General features: G+C 34.4%; 2 protein-coding genes across 2 annotated transcripts; both read right to left on the bottom strand.

Moving 5' to 3' along the window:
• Positions 1–359: 359 nt before the first annotated feature.
• On the bottom strand, positions 360–5,067 carry LOC145626832 (uncharacterized). Its single transcript, XM_081679297.1, has 4 exons — positions 4,862–5,067; positions 3,487–3,580; positions 3,284–3,388; positions 360–801 (listed from the first exon to the last, which is right to left on the bottom strand). The coding sequence occupies exons 1-4, from the start codon at positions 5,035–5,037 to the stop codon at positions 538–540; spliced, it is 639 nt and encodes a 212-aa protein (XP_081535423.1). The 5' UTR covers positions 5,038–5,067; the 3' UTR covers positions 360–537.
• Positions 5,068–9,225: 4,158 nt separating this feature from the next.
• On the bottom strand, positions 9,226–15,994 carry LOC145626831 (vacuolar protein sorting-associated protein 36-like). Its single transcript, XM_081679296.1, has 9 exons — positions 15,380–15,994; positions 14,426–14,629; positions 11,961–12,054; positions 11,767–11,824; positions 11,613–11,682; positions 10,777–10,912; positions 10,612–10,696; positions 9,687–9,764; positions 9,226–9,571 (listed from the first exon to the last, which is right to left on the bottom strand). The coding sequence occupies exons 1-8, from the start codon at positions 15,968–15,970 to the stop codon at positions 9,710–9,712; spliced, it is 1,293 nt and encodes a 430-aa protein (XP_081535422.1). The 5' UTR covers positions 15,971–15,994; the 3' UTR covers positions 9,226–9,571; positions 9,687–9,709.
• Positions 15,995–20,527: the final 4,533 nt, after the last annotated feature.

Below are 20,527 nucleotides of genomic sequence, written 5' to 3'. Positions count from 1 at the left end.
CCTTTTTTATTTTTTTTTCCTTTACAACTTCCAGACATTTGTAATTCGTGGTCTAATTAGGCAACATCTTGTTTCGAATATAGGGGTTGATTGAAACTTTAGCATGGGCTCATGAACGCACACCTTACAAAGCTATTTTAGATAACATTTACCATTGTTAAAAAAAGTACTACTATTTGACAAAAGTTGTATAAGATCTAATCTCAAAAAAAGTTGTTTAAGATCTAGAAGGCATAATTTTTGTACCTTTTTGAAAGTCCAAGACTCATTCTTATGCAGTTCTATTTCAGGTGCAAGTTCATTAATTTTTTCCTCAGTTAATGAATTTTTCAAAACTGAATTTTTATGAAAGAAAAAAGGGAATAAAGCTTCACTCTTTTTCTTAGGAAAATTCGACTAGTATTATATGTTATTGGCTGATAAATTGAGCTGTTACAACGAAGGATAAAAAAGTTACTTCTGCACAGATTAAAGCCATTAAACTCCCTATCCCAACAATATTCTCTGATTTTTTTTTTCACAAGCTAAACAGTTTACTCACTCTAGGGCAGCTATTTCATATCTAATTTCTTCTAAGTGTTCATTTATAGAGGTCACTGCCTCTTGCACACCTTGAACGGCTTCCTTAACAGCATTATCATACTCTGCATCTGCCTCTGCTTCTTCAGTCCCAGCTGCATCGGTTAACTCGTGGACATGCACACATTCATGATGCATTGGCTTTTTAAACCTACAATTTTCATGAGTTACAAGCCGTTCAGACGGTCGCCCAGCCTTCTTCAACACCTGAATTGTTGCAGTCTTTTGACCAACAGAAAGTGTCAGATTAAAATAATAAAAATTGGACACGTCTATGTCTACTGAATTCAATAGGAACAAGTCCATATTATTACAACCCCTGTAGGATCAATGTTATGTAATTTGCAGTATGCTCAGTTCACAGATATGGTATGCATGATTCAATATAAATAAAGGGATATTAGAACACTGGGGTACCTCAGATTAATAATATGCGTTCTTGGCATGAACAAATCTAGAACCAAAATCCTATCAGATTATTTGTACAGCATATGATTGGTAACTTAGTACAGATTTTAACCAAAAAATATACTTTGTATGAACCAACTTCACAGTACAAAAGTGTTAGACAAAGGATTTAACACCTAAGGAGGACACAAGGGCAAACATATATTCTTAGAGCTAAGTATATATCTAAAAAATCTACAGCACAAAGTGTATCAGCCAGAAATTACCTGCTGACTGATTACACTTTCCCAACAACAACAACATGATTCATCAACTGTGACGTCTTTCAATGAAAATATATAGGATATCCATTTCACACACTAAAATTACATGATTCATCAACTGCAACGTCTTTCAAGAAATTAGTATGGCACCACCAGAACACAATTTTGAAAACACTAAGGATGCGTATGCTGATTGGAAAAGTTCATGCCAAATTTCCACCCTCTACGTATGCTAAAGTAAGACCCACATTACAAATTCAGTAACAAACAGAAACCCTAGATATCTTCCAATTTTTAAAAATCTGCTGATTCTCCATCTCTTCCTCTCCTTACCCAGTTGATTACTTAAACTCCATCCTAGTGAATACAGGGCATACTGTGCCTTGTGTTGCCATAGTGTGATGTCAACACAAACACCCCAAGGGATAAGTAACGAGTTACACCAAGATATTACTTATGTTTCTTGTTGCAAATTAACATTAAGAGCTGATATGCTGATATATATGCACTCTAGGATACAACTGGTTTCAAAATATGTTCCAATAATAAGCGCTATAGTTATGCACCACCTTGTACTTTTCACCCTTCCACCATTAGGATCGGTACTTAGAAACACATTTGCAATTTTATAGCAACTTGCTTGCCTTTCCACCTTTAATAATTTCTTAGTTTTTACAAATAATCCATTTATAGTTTTCTAAGTTTTTATGAACAAATATTGACTCTTGCTACCTTAAAGAGTAAAATATTTAAACAGCTTAAGTTTCCTATTTCCAACTCATGTTCAACTCAGATTTTTAGGTGCAAAACTATCAATCTAAGCAGGAATGGGAATGCATAAAAAGTGATGGACATAGCTCCACCAAGTAGCTCTTTAGTGGAAAAGAGTTCGGCGTGAGCCAACAATGACTTCGAAGCATCCAATCACAAGCAGGCAGAAGAATATGACATTTACCCTCATCTTTACCATCCTACAACCCCCCCCCCCCCCCTTTCTTCCTCCCTTTTCTTCAACAGACTAAGACTAACACAAAAATCAGACCTATTGTCAAACTACTAAAAAAATTTCTGCGAGAAAAGTGCAGCACTGCAGCCTCTTCCTAAATTTCACTAATCACCATGATTACATAGATGTATGCAATAGTAATACATATTACTGCTGCTGCTACGGAAATTAAACAAGAAAAGCATTCATATGAGCAAGTCAAACATGGAACGAAATTCTATAACACCCAATAGGCCACTATAGATAATCATATCGAACAGGAGAATGAGCAGGGAGAGAAGGCAGTGTGATATGACCTTAGATAAATGCACATTGAGGAAAAGAACCAGACATCATCATTAGATAATAAATATCAGGATCATCAAGCCAAAAAAAAAAAAAAAAATCCTTTTTTAAAGACTTCTTATTATCATGCTCAAGAAAAAATTGCATTGCCATTGTTTTACAGAGTACAAAATGAAGGTTAATGTTCTCCTCCCCTTATTTTCACTTATTTAAAGTTTAATAAGTTTAGATAAGTACAAAGAAGGTAAGATAAGGGTTAACAACTTCATATTAGATAATATATGATAATGGTTGGTAAGTTCAAATAAGATAAGGGTTAATAAGTTCTAATAAAGGTTGATAAGTCCTAGAAAGTTTATTTTTACTTAACATGCTTCCTTCATTGACAAATTTTAACATTACACTTTTCCTTATTTACCCTCACCTTTTCAATTTAATAAAAACATTATACCCTTTACTACCCTTCCCTAATCTTCTCACCTCAATCAGACCCATCATTCTTCACTGATCACCACCACATCCTCTCTCCCTACTCCACGTTTTCCATGGAAGACACCACCCATATCTCTCCTCTTCACCAACGAATAAGATAAGTGAAATTCAGTGAAGAGAACACTACCTAAGTATATCAAGTTTACACATTGACAAACTTGAGCAGTATAAACAAACCCAAAACAGATCCTAGGAAGGATTCCAAGTCCTTGCAATAAATTGTGTAAAAGCTGTAAATTAACAATCTTACCAAGTGCAGTTTTTGCTTCTCCAGCTCTTGAACAGACCTCAATAATCTAGCTAAATCATCTCTAAAGCAGTCAGGATTCAGAAATTGGGATTCAATCTCACGAACCTGCATCAGAAAATGAATAAAAGGATTGTTCAGGTAAATAATGAAACAATTACCAGCACAAAAGGCAAACAGAAACGCAAAATATAGAGAGGTCTTACTTGTTTTGAGCAATCACTGAACTCTATTGTGATCTCACTGCAAAGCTGTTGGTAAGTTGACTCCACCCCTGAGATCATGTACTCAGAAAAACCACTGTTGTGTTTTGCAATAAATCAGATTGACGATAAATTAACATTAAAGCTAACATATTTTGTAAGCAATGAAAAATCATCACCGAGCAAATTGTGAAATCATATTCTGCAACAATACAACTTTTTGCCGCACACTACCATTTGAAAAAGGGAATTGACTTGTATGTTTCATATGCAACATTTTTAAAAAAAGAAAAGACTTGAATTCAGTAAAACATCAATTAGATTTTCCAAAATTCACTAGCGATGATTATTGATCATAGAAATAGCTATTCAAGCATCAACCCGTGATAACATGTAAAAATTTTAATTTTTAATTCTCATCTTGAACCTGTTTCATGAAATCCATAAACCTTTAGCCTTTCATTGCTAAAATGATGCTTTCTCAACTTAGAAAAAATGTACAAGCATGGATATAAGGTTTGACCTTTGAATAAACTAACATTTTAGGAAATTTCACTCGACGAAGAGCACGATAAATCATTCTTACCATAATATTCAATTAATGATGATGTTTAGTGCAAGTACCTAAATGAGTGATTATCAACAATCACAAGCAGACAGTTTAAATACAAAAATTTGTATGTAACCTATCTTTATCCGCCTTTAAAATATTAACCTCCCCTGCCACCGATGAAACCGGGAGTTTATCATTTCACACAAAGATGGACACTAAGTTCAAAATTCAATGTCAACTAATCCACATCCCATGTTGACTTGCAAAATTCTCTCATTGAACGTGTTACCATCTAAGCCAAGATATCGATAAGGAGCTTTGACGATAACAAAGAAGTAAACTTCTCCATATTACACGGTTAAACACACCACCTATTCGAATCAAATAGACTGACATTCAATATCATTCCTACATCATTCTTCACTCGGGTGCGAGTAATTTGGCACTTGATCAGGCGATCAGCTAATACAAACCATAGTAAATTAACATACTCAAATCTAAATATAAAAAAAACTGTTTCCCAACTGATCACTGAAAACTGTCATAAACATCTCAATTATTTGCACCAATTTAACAACATAATGGGCATAAACCAAATTAACTCCCACAAACACTCATGGGAGCCTAATTAGTTAAAAAAAAAAAAAAAAATCACAGCACAAAGAAACTAATAATATGCCTAAATTACTAGAACAACGATTTCAATAATGTAAACTCTATGAATTTAATTAAATTGCTATTAAACGATATTATCAATAAATTCAAATTAAAAATATGACAATTGAATAAAGTAGGACAGTGATAAAAAGGGTTTAGGGTTTATACCCTCGTAATTTGGCATAAGCTTCGGCTCTTCGTTGCTGAAGAGAGAGAAATTTGCGAAGGAGATTGAGGGTAATCGAATTTGAATCTTCCATTTTCTCTGAAATTGTCACCTTCTTAAAATTTTCCATGACTGATTTTGTTTTTGAGGCCTCATTAGTATTGTCTTCTGTAGTCATGTGATGTCGTTTAATTAGCCTTCTTGCCCACCACTCTAACGACAGATTGTATAACTTTTATAGTAACTCCGTTAATAGTTATGTGCAACTTTTGTCATTTTTGTCTGCTAAGCATAATGTGCAACAAAAAAATTTCTTTCTCTTTTAGTAAAAAAAAACTAGTCAAATGTCATTTTTACCCTCATTTAAGCCAACCCAATCTAATTAATCAACTCTTCATCTTTCAATTCAAGAAACCCATCTCCATCTTCATCTTCATTTTTTCTCTCTCCTCTTTCAATCAAATTATCTCAGATCTTCTTTCTCTCTCTTCAACATCAATAATTTCTGAACATTTCTTGGATTTTGGGGTGGTTTTTGTTTATAATTTCGTCGGGCTTTTGCGGTGGGATTTCATCGGGATTTCGTGGTGGAATTTCGTGGGGTTGGTGGTGGTGGGTTTCGTGAGAAATGGTGGTGGTTTCGGGTGGGATTTCGTTGGGTTTCGTGATGGGATTTCGTGGGGTTGGTGGTGGTGGGTTTCGTGGGAAGTGGTGGTTTCGTGGGGTTGGTGGTGGTTGGGTTTCGTGGGAAGTGGTGGTGGTTTCGTGGGGTTGGTGGTGGTGGGTTTCGTGGGTAGTGGTTGTGGTTTCGTGGGAGTGTTGGTGGTGGGTTTCGTGGGGAGTGGTGGTGGTTTCGTGGGGGTGGTAGTGGTGGTGGTGACGCCGCCGTTGAAGGCGGCAGTGGTGTTGATGAAGGTGGTATGGGTGGTGTTGGCTGGTCTTGGTGGTGGCAGTGGGTGTTTGATTATTATTTCTCCCTACCTTAATTACATACCCTTAGAATACATTAATCATCATTATCAAATTTTGCATTGGCGATCGTGTCAAGCCCCAAAGTTGCACAAAACTATTAACGGAGGTAGTATTTATTATTAGTTTACTACTATAAATATTAGTTTTGTGCCCGTACGATATCCGAGTTGTTTATTAAATTGTAAGATATATTTTAATCTATTTATCAAAAACATATCATTGATACAAAATTAGTTAGGAATTGATGTGTTTTTGTGACGATTTAAACTTATAGACATGTAATGACTAATAATAATAATATTGGTAAAAAAACATTTTTTGACCCTTTCTGAAATGACTCGTGATCCGACCTGATTAACAGGTCTACACACATTAATCAAAATTATATTAGATTGTGAAGTATATTAATTTTTTTTTTTTTTTTGAGGCCATGAAGTATATTATTTTAATTGATTTGAATATATTATAAACCATGGATGTGGTACATTTTGAACTAATTCCTTCGCTCCAAAAAAATACTATGATACAAAAAATAAATTTATATAATAATTTATGAGAGTTATAATCTAATTATTTTTTGAATAAAATTATAATTCAATTTTTACATATGAAATATTGGTACTTTATCAAAAATAAAGCTCTAAATTAACAATTTTATCCTAAAATTCTATCCAAATTTGATTGAAAATAAAATTCTAAACTAACTTTTTTTATCCTATAAATTGAATTCTATATAACTCTATCCTACATGACACAACACTTGGCAAAAAGTAGGAACGCCAAGTGTCGCTGTCTCGTCATCTGGCTAGAAGTTTAACTTTATATATTAGTTATATGATATGATTACATCGGTTACTTTTTTGTTTCAACATCCTAACATATACTTAGCGCCAATTCTCATAGACTGAACTCAGCTGAACTGAACAGAACTCAGATGAACTGAAGTGAACTGAAAATAAACGTATGAGAACATGCCCTTAGGGTCTGTTCTGATTGACCGAATTGAGCTGAACTAAACTAAACTGAACTTATTAGAGTTGTACAGAACTGAACTAAATATTTTTTAGAGAAGAAAATTAAGAAATGAACTTAAAATAATCTGAAGAGAACAGACCCTTGTGCTTCATTGTTTTTAGAATTTAAAAATAATCCTATTTACATTAATTAGTCATGTCAATTTGGAAGCCGACAACAAAAATTGAAATTGCACTGCATGTTTTTTATTATGGAAAGCTAAACGTCGCCCTCGAATCTCTAACTAACGCCCGCAAAATAAACTAAAATTACAAATTTACCCTTTTTATCAAAAAAAATTACCCCCTCAATTTACCCCCTCTACATCATACTACTATACCCACCAGCACCACCACCTCCTCCTCTTTTAACCACCAACTCCTTACCTCCGGTTTCACGATCTACACAGCCGCGGTAATGACAAGTAAGGACAAAGGAAAGTCAATCGCCAACGGAGAAAATGTTTTTTATTTTTTTTTTTAATTTGCGGCAAACACCTAGATTTTTCGCACGTCCTATGCTCAAACGCCTAGTTCTTGTGAACAACCGTGTGGTTGTATGAAAAATTTGGGCGTTTGAGGTGAAACGCCTAGTTTTTTAGAATACCCTAGGCTGAAACGCCTAGTTTTTTCGAATAGCCTAGGATGTTTCGAAAAAACTAGGCGTTTCAGCCTAGGGTATTCTAAAAAAACTAGGCGTTTCCTGGGTTTTGAATTTTTTTTTTAAATTTATCGCGACGTACCGATTTCATACGGTTTGACGAGCCTTCTACAAGCATCTAAGGTTGTGTTTCTTGTATTCGTCGTTGTCCATAAGATCTAACGAAATTGATTTTGCAAAATTTTAAAAATTTGTTTGATTTTGAAACTCACGGTGGTTTGGGTGGTTGTTCGATGAGCGTTGGTGGCCGTTGACCACTAGAGAGAACGGTAAAAAAATTTGTGTACAGTAAAAGTGTGAAATTGAGGTAAAATTAATTATTTTTTATAATTATTATAAGGATAAATACGTAATTTTATTTTATTTTGCGGGCGTTAGTTAGATATTTGAGGGCGATATTTAACAACCCCTTTTTATTTAGTTTTTAATTTTAAAAATTTGACAATTAAAAAAAAAAAACAAACAAACAAAAATGAATAAACCCACAATTTGCGCAAAAAAATGTTAGCCATGTTTAACAAAAAAATCACAAATTCATGGTTTACTCCAAACAAATAAGTTAAGAGCGCATACAATGTGTGCTTAAATATTAAAGAGTTCATATCAATATTATTGAATTTTCTATATTTTCTCGATAATTGCGATCTTTTTAAAATTTCCATGACTAAGGGTCTGTTATCTTACGTTGAAATTCAGTTCAGTTCAGCTCAGTTCATTTCAACTCCTAATTTCTTTCTCTTATAAAATATTCATTTCAGTTCAGTTCAGTTCAGTTCAGCTCAATTCAGTTCAGTTCAGTCAATGAGAATAGGCCCTAAGGCCCTATTCACATTTACTGAACTAAACTGGTTAGAACAGAAATGAACTTAAATGAGTATTTTATGAAAGAAGGATATTAGGAGTTGAACTGAGCTAAACTGAACTGAACTAATTGGAGCTGAACTGAACTGACTGAAATGAAATTAAGTAAATATGAACAGGCCCTAAGACCGAGTTCACTTCACCTTATTTTTGTAGAATTATTTTCTTAAGGTGAAGTGAACAATCTAAACATGGTTTAATTTTATTTTGCAGACCACTATAATACTTCATATATTTTTATGTTTCCATCTTAATTGTGTGAGAGAAGAGACAAGGAAGTGGTATTCATATTAAAATACGTTTAATTTTTTTTGAAAAAATTTTATTAACTTCATACAAATCATTTTAATTGTTTCCATGGCTAAATATATGCAAAACAATGACAGATTACACAAAACCTTGGAAAAAACTAAAAATTGCCAAAAGCACTTATAATCATATTTATCTATAGCAAACCATCAAACTAAGGAAATAGTGATTTTGACAAATTAATGCATATCAAATTTATATACAAAGTATGAAATAAATTTGAATGCAATTGATGATTGAGCTAACAAAGAGTAAAATTATGTACTTCGTATATTTTTTTTCACAATAAAAATAGTAATGGTACTGTTTTTCTTTTTCACATTATCTTGATCACATAAATGAATACCTAACAGTGTCTTGATTTCATTTGTACTTCCCCATTTTTCTTAATAAATCATTTTTGATATTATGAACTCCTAGTCAATTTTTGGAGTATAAAGAGACAGAGAGTACAAATAAAGAGGACCATGTGGCATGTGATATGAAAGAAATAAAATGCATCTAAATTGAAACTTTTATCAATAAAAAGTGATGCATCTAAAATAACGGATGAAGTAAAATGAAATCCATGCACAAGGATATAATTGTTGTTTATACAAGCGAGTACTTGTTAAACTTGCTTCTTTTCTCTTTTCTATTTCTACTGCACAACTATTGCTGTTGTCGACAAATCTTGACCACTTGGAAGATATTAAAGGAGGAGGCCAACAAAACAAAAACCTAATTTGAATTTCTTACAATGGAAATATTACAGAACCCCAAGAATTCTGCAACTTAGAACAAGGTTACATCAATGAATTTATGTTACATAAGACGTATCCTTGGTACACTTCTTGCCGTTCTCAGGTTATCAACAACTCCGTGTAAAGATGTTATGCATCACACGGATTATTGACCTGTTATATCACGCAGATTTGCAATCTCAGAGTAAGAATGATTGAGTATTCATCACAGAGCAAAGAAAAAAAAAGATACCAACAACATACAGGAATCTACAGCACTAAAGCATACATTTGAATGTTTAAGCCATCTTACTATGATGCTCCGACAGCAGCAACCCAGGAAGCATAAATCCCACTTTCATTCACCCTGCAGATAAGAGACGTGATGCATATCAGAAATAATCATACCACGCCCATGGATCACCTTATATTAAAGTCACTTAATATAAATCCACATGTAACTGTCTCCGTCATATGTCCTATTAAAACGTGGCAATTTTTAACGATATAAAAGAAAATCATTTGCCCCTGCAAACTTAATCATCAACAAAAAAAATCCTTTGCAAAGAAGAAGAGGCCATGACTAAAAAATTAACATCTTAGTACTCAAGGGTCACATGCAAAAGAGGAGTTTTCCTATCCTAATTGGTCACTACTCCCTAGTCCCTACTATAAAAGTCCTCATTTCTTTCCCATAAAGTCATTCAGAAGAGGGAAAAAAGCTGCAGTATCATTTTTGGTCGAGCAGTAACAACTTTACAGGAATTAACCCAGAGTTTCTTTAGGGGAAAGAACCTGTAATCAGAGATTTTGAACTCTAAACTTCAAAGTTTCACAAGAAATATACTGCATAGTCCTGACCCTAGAAGTGAAAATGATAGTTATTTCTAGATGAAAAAGGGAGGATCTGAGCCATAAAGGCAACTCTGAAACACTGAAGTGAGGGTCATCTTGAAAACAATCCTCCCAAGATAGAGTTCAATAATTAGTGGTCTAAACCCTACAAATATTTATAGAGTTCAATAAATTAGTGGTCTAAACTCTACAAATATTTATGGAGTTCATAATTAAGTTTAACATTCATAAATTCACCCTCAATAAGACTAAGAATATTAATTTCAAAATATTACACAAGAGCCACAAAATCAGCATCATAAGGTGTATGAAGACTAAAAATTAAACATCCAAATGGGAAATTTAAAGAGTTGTCTTACAGGTACATGTCATCCAAATTGATCTCTGGAAAAAGATTAACAAAAAATCTGAAGCCATCTGGACTAGTATCCCTGCAAAGTAGACCTGACAATGGTATTGAAAGGTTAATACCAAAATAGATCAAACACAATGCCTGAATTTTTGGCAAGACTGCAAGAGCATACCTTTACTTTCAGCAGCAAGAAGATGCTCCTTGGCCATAGCTGGGGCTATCTCGAGAGTCATTGCAGCATCGCTTGCACTTATACCAACTCGGAGGGCTTCAGTTTTCAGTACAAGTGTTCTGATTCTACCAAAAACCTGTATCCAGAAAATGTGTTCTATGAGCGACTGGAACTTCTTGATCCAAGGCATTTATAAATAAATGTAGTAAAAAATTGTACTTGATCAAGGAAAAAATACTGCAATCACCTAGGAATATCCATCAAAGCTAATATGGACAGGAAAAGTAATATGAAGTATGCAACAAAATTCTATCGAGAGATGTATCCAAGTATATATCCATAAATAACTTATAGAAAAATTTGTCAAGAACTATCTTATTAAGATATGCTTACATGAAAATCTACCTAATAAAAAAAATTATTTAAGGACCTTTCAAAGAAAAAAATATGTCGTAAGAAGCTACCTTTGGTTGGATTCCGGCCGTTGACCACCATTTGTGGCACTGCTTTTTTATAATTTTTTATGTTTTATCCCTTTCCTTTTTTTTTTTTCCTTCTTATTTTACACCCAAATTTGCCAAATTAAACAACCAAGATTTGACACCAATTTTCTAAGGAGAATTAAATTTTTGGGTAAAAATGGAGGGGAGAAATGGTCAAAGCTGAAAAAGCTGGTCAACATTTGGGATCTAGCTAAATGTAGCTCCTTACAACGTTTTTGCTTAATTTTTTTAATTTTTTTTTTATTAAAGTATTTTTTCAAAAAAACGTGTTTTTATAAGGTAGTTTATTTTCCAAATTTAATAAACACGTGAGAAAACAAGAGAGGAAATTACCTCTTCATCACTTTGGGACTTGCTTTGAATGACCATAACACCACTATCAAACTTCCGCAGCATTATAGGACTGTCATAACAAAATATTATTCAATTTGAAAATCTGAACATCTACGAGTCAAGAATTCTGATGTTAGCATTATATTGTCCTTACACATCAAGCTTCTCCCAAAGAGTACATGCTTGCAATAAATCATCAGGTGAAATCAACTCTGCAAAAACAAAATGTTTCTTATCACCAAAGTTACACAATGTTAAAAAATACTTGTTATAACAATCTTCCAGAATGTAGAGGATAAAGAAATTCCAAAATAAAATAAACAAACAAACAATTATTTGAAATCTGACCTGTGCCACGAGCACGATTGAAAAGGCAATATACATCAATAAGATTAATCATTCCTCCAGCTCTCTCCAATGGAACCCTGGCAAAGTCTGCTAACTACAAGAAAACAAACATAAGGAAAAAAAAAAAAAGGCAATATAACGTTCCTTACAAAAAATTATTAATAATAACATTCCTTTAAGAATTGTCGCTCCAAATGCCTCTAGATTAAGGAAATATAACGAAATAAAAACCTTAATATCCATTATATACAGTTATACACTCTCTTGATCACAAATCAATTGCGGAAAGATGTAATTTCCTGATAATTGTATTTCAACATGATAGGGAGAAATCTTCATAATTTCCTGATAATTGTATTTACAGAAACATAAAGTACTGCACATTTGCATTATCCCTAGTATATTCTTGTTTTCTTCTTGCACACTTGGATTCACTCTACTTCCCAAGGAAGGATGATACAATAAAAAGAACCTTATGTTCAATTCAGGTGTATGTGTAAGGCTGGATTCAGCTGAAAAGCCAACTTCTTTCAGATGACGCTAGAACAATTACAAGTTTGATCCGTTGAAATAAGTTCTAGTTCTTTGTCTGCTCAAAAGGCAGTATATCTCTCACTGGTCAATTTTTGTCATGCACAAGAAAACAGCAATGGTTTCTCCACATTGCACAAGTTCCAGAAAGCATTAATCATGATTTAAAGTCAGCTATCCCGCTCAATAACAGCAATCTAGATAGCTCCTAAAGCCTCAGGCAAGAATGAGACCAGAATCAAAAGCCAGTCAAATTTTACACAGCTACAAAAGTATTATGTAATAAAGTTTCCGACAGCTGCTAGGACTCCATCAAAGGATATCAATCAATACAAACCTATACTCTGAACAAGTACTTCAATGATTAAAATTGTGCAGTGCTTGATACCTAAGAGGGAGATGAATCAGAAAGTAACAAAAAAGGAGAGTCTCAATGCATGATCTAAGACTTCCATTTCCAAAATCAAGAATTGGCAAAGATAATCAGATAATGGAACCAAACACTGATACAGCTTGGCCATAAAAACCTAAAGATACCATGTTAAGCAGCCAGACAAAATGGAAGCCTCAAGAATATTGTACAATCTCTACAAATTGTTGAGGCAATAAGGTGTCCCAAAAAGTTTTCTTCCTTGCATTTCTTAGTCTTATATGATTATACATAGATGAGCATAGAAATGTAGGTTGTTTCAGGGTTTTTTTTTTTTTTTTGGGCACATTGCGTAGGAAATTCCCTGCCACTGATATGCTCCTCCTCTTCTTAATCCTCATAACCGTCTCTTTTGTGCATAAACTCTCAATGTCACTTCTGTTTGTCTTCTCCTTTCTTTTAGTTTTTTATGTTTACCACCATTCTAAGTTGCATCTCTGCTTTGTGGCCTTTCCTAATCTCCATCAAAAGTCATGCTTTCTTTTATTCTTGTAAGAGGCAAATGACTGAGATAACCTACTGAAAGTCAGACATTTGGGTCATTGGGTGCAATAGGAATGAAAACTGTGTAAAAAAGGGAGGACAAAAACAATCAAGGGAAATCAAATGAGAAGACCCCAAATTTAGGACAAATTCTTGAGACTGTAGATCATTTCTAAGATAGCACTTTATTGGGAAAATCATCATACTACAAGAGCTGAGGGGCACTGGTTTACCCTAAAATATTCAGGAATCCCCATATACATAGAGCTAGGTGTGCTCAAGGCTACTTTTTACTCATTGCTCATTTGAATGGCACCAAATGAGCAAAAAGTATTTCAAAATGAGCAACAATAATACCAGTGGATACACCTAGCTCTAAGTGTACATGAGAACAATTACCTACGTGGATGTGAACCGTGATTAGTTTGAGTTTGCCTTTTCTACAAGTTTTGAAGCTTCATAGCAACTAAAAAGAGTCATCAATATTATCAAGCTTGCCCTCATATCATATTGTTAGATTCACCAAGTCAGCAGTAAAACTAACAAGTTTTAGTTTCAAGAGAAGTCTTACAGCACATGGAAACACTTACATAACAAAGACCACTAAAAATTGAGAAAATAATTGGCAAATATTCGTCAATATGAATCTGCTAAGCGTGATATAATAATCTACAGGACTCTTTCATATCGTTGAAACATGCTGGATTCATGCACAGAGTTATTCTCGGCTACAATTAAGCAAAATCTTTTTTCTGTTTTGATAAACTACATTAAAGCAATCTTGACATATTGCAAAGTTTCCAAATTCATTAGAGTGAAAATAAAATGATTAATTTCCCACGCCACTTTACAGTTTCGATTTTTTCCATCAAAGTTATGATAACTAAACATGCATGCAACTGATGCAAGGATCCAAACTCTTATCAACCAACATAAAATGAATACTGCAGGCACACAAAGACAGACAGTCTATATAATTAAGATCAAAGTGACATCATCATATAATTCAAAAGATGACAACCTGGCGAGACAACTGCTGATGATACAATGCCCCAGCAGATTCCTTTGTCACTGGCGATATGATACCAACACTGAGCAACAATTCTTGCACATCTTCTTTGGAGCTCATCTCCTCATCACTTGCATTACTAGATTGACTAGTTGGCCCTGCCAAAAGCTTTTGCCTCATTCTCTCGGCTAACTTTACCATCTCTCTCGCTTTACTCTGCAAAACTCAAGAGTTAAGCCAACAAGTCAAACTACATCAAAAAATCAATTCTGTGCACTCTTACCCAATCTTAACCCCTTCTGAGTGACACACTAAGTTACTCAGAAGTAATATTGTCAAATGCTATAACAAAGGTATTTCCCACTTCATTTTAAACCATATACATGGAAAATCTTCTTAATAAGCCAAATTCAACACTTGGGTACATACCCATAATGGGCACTCAAATTGAATAACAAAGGGTACAACCAAGCTTTTAAATCATAAGATTCCTATGCATTCTTGTTCATTATTCTGTTATTCTTCCCTATAATTAACTCATACGACTACAAATTCTTAGGAAACTAACCATCAATCACTTTTCAGATGGGTACTTTGATCAAGGATCAATGTATTTCTTATTCATTATTGTTCAATATTCTTCCCTATAATCAACTCATAAATCATAATACTACAAATTCTTAAAAAAAAAACTACCCATCAATTACTTTTAGTTGGGTATTTTGATCAATGTATTTCCTATGCATATTTGCTCATTATTCTTCCCTATTGTTTACTCATAAATTCACATACAAAACAAAACCTTATAAAAAAAAAACTACCCATCAATTGTTTTTCAGATGGGTACATGTACATTGATCAATGTATTTCTAAAACAATTTTAATTTATTTCATCAATAACAATTAAACACCAATAAAAGAATAAAAATTAGACAAAAGGGAATTAAAACATGAAATTAAGTATACCATTAGAGCATTCAAATCCTGAAAAGCATCCTGCAAAGTCTTATCAGTACTCTCCCACATCTCCTGCTCTTTCCTCAATATCCCCGCAACACCCACAACCGGCACCCGAATCGCCACACTACTCCCCTCCCCCGCCCCTGCCCCCGCCTCGGCTGCCGCCACAGCACCAGAACTCTCCCACGCTCTACCCTTCCACGCTGCCCAAAACTTCTCATTAAACAACTCATGGTTATCCGATTTCCCCCTCATCACCAGCGTCACCGCAATTGACCCCATTGAAGGGTGTGAATAGTCAAATTTAACCCTTGGACTGGAAATAGATAGCATAGATTTTAGGGATTTTTTAGGGGGGTGAATGTGAGTGATATGAGAAAGGGAGATTGAAGCGGTGTCGGAGGATGGAGAAATCCAGATGAGGCGGTGAGTGGTGAGAGTGAGGATGCCGGAAGTGTAAGGGGAGAGAGTTGGGCGGGTTGTGAAGTCGGGTTCGATATCGATGCTCGAAAGGTAGAAGCATTCTACTTCGTCGCCGGTGAGGATTGGTCTTTTGCTTGATGTTAGATTCGCCACTGGTAACCATTTCCCGGCCATTGCTGGATGAGTCAAGAGGGGAATTCTTTAGGAAAATTTGTGAGAAACAACATTTTAAAGTGTCCACTTTATTTAAAACAATCTTTTAAATTTTTTTTGCAATTTCACACCACATTATAAATTTTTTTTATCAAAGACAACCAAATGCTACTTTTCGGCGTTTGACTCTATTTGTCCCGATGTTAACCACTAGTGTGCAACGCACATGAACTCGTATATTGCTTAATACACCAATTTTCACTCCAATTCACTCTAAAAGAGAGATGAATGAGAAGCAGAGGTTTTAATAGGAGTTAATTGGAGGAAAAAGGGGTGTATTAAGCAATGTAGGAGGTCACGTGACTCGCACACTCGTGGTCAACATCGGCGAAAATTGAGTCAACGCCGGAAAGTAACATTTGGTTGTCTTTGATAAAAAAAATTTATAATGTGGTCTTAAATTGCAAAAAAAAAATTAAAAGGTTGTTTTAAATAAAGTGGACACTTTAAAAGGTTGTTTTTGACAAATTTTCCAATTCTTTACTTCTTTTCGGTGGATGGAGGTTTTATTTGATCATTGACTCTTTTTTTTTTTTTTGGGTAATTTCTATAACTAGGAATTGATGGTTTGGGTTTAGAGTGAACCTAATGCTTGATTGCTTGACCGCAATTGATGCTAATCAAGCGAGTCGATCATGAGATAATATGTTCTCGACTCATGCTCGAAAAACATGGCTCGTGCTCGACTTGTACTTGTTATTCACTAAATTTGTTAAACTACTATTCAACTTGTGCTCGTTTAGTTTTATCATGTAAATTTGAAGACTCGACTAATATCACATAGGAAAAATGGAAAATAAAAATCCAACATTTGCACTTTTTCCTCCTAAAAATCCAACCTTCATTTTATTCCTCAAAAATCCAACCTTTATACCCCACTTTCTCATATAGATCCATTACCTGTTGATGACCTGTTCTTATAAGTTATATGCCACGTGTCATCTATTAATAGGGCAAAACATTTTTTAATTATTAAAAAACAAAAATAATTAAACAAAAGAATTTAAAAATTAAAAAAAAAAACAAAAACAAAAAAAAAATCAGAAACCCGCCCACCCTCCTTCCTTGACCACCACATCCCCATCGCCCACCAGCCACCAGAATCCGGCAACCCCAATCTCCTCTCCACCGGAAAACCCACTACACTCCTCCCACCACCAAGCCGCCCCTACCTCCATTTCCAATCTCCGTTTCAGCAGCCCGCAACAACCGCAATCACAACCGCACCACCCTCCAACTCCAACCTCACGCTACAAAGTTCCCACCAATCACCAATCCACATCCACCTTACTCGCCACCACACGACACCAGCAACACAACCACACACTTCAGAAGTTCAGCCCACCAATTTCCCTTCACCAACAACATCAACTCGCCAACAACAACAACAATTAACTGATGTTGTGGTTTAATCGAAGCAAATCGGTGGTGGCAGCCCCACAATCAAAGCAAATCGAAGGTTTAATTGAGTCTGGGCTTGTGGTTTCGAGCATAGGTAGGAGTGGGAGAAGGGTTTCGGTTCTGGATTTTGGTAGGGTGGGGTAAGTGGGGGAAACGGTGGTGGTGGCGACGGAGGTGCGTGGTGGTTCTGTTGTTTCAGTTTTTAGGAGATAGGAGAGAGAAAGAGGAGTGAAAGAATTTAAAATAAATAAATAAATAAATAAATTTAACCAGTTTAACAAGTTAGAGGTCAAATGGATCTATAGGAGAAGGTGGGGTATAAAGGTTGGATTTTTGAGGAATAAAATGAAGGTTGGATTTTTAGGAGGAAAAAGTGCAAAGGTTGGATTTTTCTTTTCCATTTTTCCTATCACATAAGGCTCTATTTTATTTTTCTCTATAAAATGAGGCCAATATTTTGAAACAACTTCTATGAAAATGAATATTACTCTCTTAAAAACAAATTATGTTGAGATGAATATTTCAAAATCCTATAGGAAAAAAAAAACCCCAATAAAATCTCAAAACTCATCACAATCCAAAAATAATCCAAATCTTCAACCTTAATATTCTACACTTCCAATTGATCTCAACTCAGATTTAGATACAAGTTTTCAAGAACTTTCAAATTATGGTTCACAAAATCTCAATTTATCAAATCCAAGTACTTTCACTCAATTTCCTTTTCAACCACCACAAAAGCCTGATTATCATATTATAAAAATGTTATCCCATCTTTTAGAGAATATTCAAATCTCTCAAGGTGATTCAACACTTCCCATGTCTCAACATTTTACTATGTCACAAGGTGAAGGTGCATTTCCGAGTTTCGATTGCTCATACACATCAAACGTATCAAATGAAGACAATGTACCCGAAGTTGAAGAAGTCGAAGAAAGCGAAAGAGCTCATGAAGGAGGAAATCAGGATGGAAGAACAAAGTTTTGGTCCAAAGCTGAAGAAGTGGTTCTTGTGAAGGCTTGGCTTCATGTTAGTCACATAAAAAAAAAAAAAAAATAAATAAAAATAAAAAAATAAAAAAAACAAAAGGGGATTTTGTTTGGAGGAAATTGAGAAAATGTATAATAATGTTATACAAACAAAGGTGTTTTGAATAAGTGTTAATGGGGTTGCACGAGAATATTTGTTGAAAATGAGGGGTATGGAGCAACATAGAAACCGTTGGAGAAGGAGAGTAGTGATAGACCACTACTAGGTATGGGCTCGTTGGGCCCATACCTAGGACAAAAACGTAATTTCACGCATTTCTTTTCACAGTAAGTCACAGAAGTTACTAAGCAGTAAAAAAAATCTTCTCTCTCCTCTTTACTACTTTATCTGAAAAACCGCTTCCCTCACCTCCTGTTCTCTGACTTTTCTCCTCTTTTCCTCTTTCTCAATTGCAGTGCTCATCGAGTCATTGGAAAACGGTTGGTGAATTTGTGTAAATGTTTTGTTTTTCATTGAATTGGGATTTGTTGATTAAATTAATACTAACGAGGTTGTAATACTTGTAAAATTTGTACTCATATTATTATTAGGATTAGGTTGATTTTTTTTTTTGGTTTGGGTTTGGTTGGTTCGTCCCTCGTCGTGGCAGACCTGATACAAGTATACAACATAAGCTTGGTGGTCTTGTTTCATAGTTTGAGATTTAATTGATATTTAATTATTATTTGTAAATTTTAATTTTATGTGCATACTTTGTACACTTATATTATTAAATTAGTTGATGAATTTCAACCAGATTTTCTAGATGTAATTTACGGGTTTTTTTTTCTCATTTATTCTACTCTGTATTATTTTTTTAATATACAAACTATTGACTAAAAATCTACAATAGACAAGCATAAAGATAATACAAAAACTAGAAGGAGATTTAACTTGGGTTATAAATTCGATTTTGTAAATTATGGCACTTGATTAGTATGCAGAATTTAGAAGTTCGGGTATGTTGTGACCCGACCCGGAAACTTCAGGTACCCAAAACACAAGTCAGGTTATGGGTCGGATTCCAAAGTACCCGAAGATCCGGATACCCGAAAACGCGAATTTGAACACCCCTAACTTAGTAACTTAGTATGTTTGAGTAAATCGAATCAAATCGGATCGATTACAATTCGAAAAAGATAGGTTTTAATTTTTTCGGGTTGATTTGGTTTTGACACCTCTACTTGTTGGTACAGTTATGGGACTTATGGCCACGTTTACTATCGTAACATAGCTAATGTTATGACTAAACCAATATATAACGATATCTATCTATAAATGATAGCATCTATTTCTAAATAACCGTATCTCTTTATAAATGACAGTATATCTTTCTATGTGACAATATCTCTTGACAATTTTTTGTATGCGTTACTCAAGTTACTCGGTCAGGAGTTACTCGAGTTGCCGAAGTTACTCAATTTTTCTCGATAAGAGGTTAGTCGAGTTGACGGGCTTACTCAAGTTACTCGGTCAGGAGTCACTTTACACCCCCTCGAGTAATCCATGACTGAAACCCTCAAATTACTCTAACCAAGTAACCCCTGACTGAACCCTCAACTCCTCAAGTAACCCCTGATCGAACTAATTAAATAACCTCTGACCGAGTAACTCGAGTCACCCATGACTGAGTAACCCCTCGAGTAACTCAAGTAACCCATAATCGAGTAACCCTTCAAGTAACCCTTGACCGAGTGAACCCCTCGACTAACCCATGTCTGACCTGATTTACAATAAAATTAATTTAAACCTGTGGTTCATATGCTCGCAATTGATGTTAAATTGAATATAGTGACCCTAATGTTAAAAAAACTCATTAAAAAAATAACCTCTTCTGAATTTTATAATAGCACAATGATATAATAACCTTTATTTTAACATAATGACATTTTTTATATAAGGTAAAATGATCATAGTGTCTCTAATAGTGGTCCACAATAAAAATAATGTGGACCATATTTTTTTTTAGAAAAATGTGAACCCGATGTATTTAAGAGTTGATGACGGTACATATTTCTATATAACTGTATTGTTTTGTAAATGAAAGTATATCTTTCTATATAACAGTTTCTATTTATAAGAAACAAT

This window comes from Chenopodium album, chromosome 4, assembly GCF_948465745.1.
Source record: "Chenopodium album chromosome 4, dcCheAlbu1.1, whole genome shotgun sequence".
In the NCBI taxonomy this organism is placed as follows: Eukaryota; Viridiplantae; Streptophyta; class Magnoliopsida; order Caryophyllales; family Amaranthaceae; genus Chenopodium; species Chenopodium album.
Note: the sequence above shows the minus strand (reverse complement) of the source record. Positions and strands in the feature narration are given on the sequence as shown.

Excerpts from the sequence above, each read along its gene's own strand:
- LOC145626831 (XM_081679296.1), bottom strand. The coding sequence starts at position 15,970 with ATGGCCGGGAAATGGTTACCAGTGGCGAATCTAACATCAAGCAAAAGA. Across the intron at positions 12,055-14,425 it reads ATCAGCAGTTGTCTCGCCAG|TTAGCAGACTTTGCCAGGGT; the intron begins GTTGTCATCTTT and ends GTTTTCTTGTAG. Across the intron at positions 9,765-10,611 it reads AATTTGGATGACATGTACCT|GGTGAATGAAAGTGGGATTT; the intron begins GTAAGACAACTC and ends TCTTATCTGCAG.
- LOC145626832 (XM_081679297.1), bottom strand. The coding sequence starts at position 5,037 with ATGACTACAGAAGACAATACTAATGAGGCCTCAAAAACAAAATCAGTC. Across the intron at positions 3,581-4,861 it reads GCTTATGCCAAATTACGAGG|TGGTTTTTCTGAGTACATGA; the intron begins GTATAAACCCTA and ends AAAACACAACAG. Across the intron at positions 802-3,283 it reads AGAAGCAAAAACTGCACTTG|ACTGCAACAATTCAGGTGTT; the intron begins GTAAGATTGTTA and ends GTTGGTCAAAAG.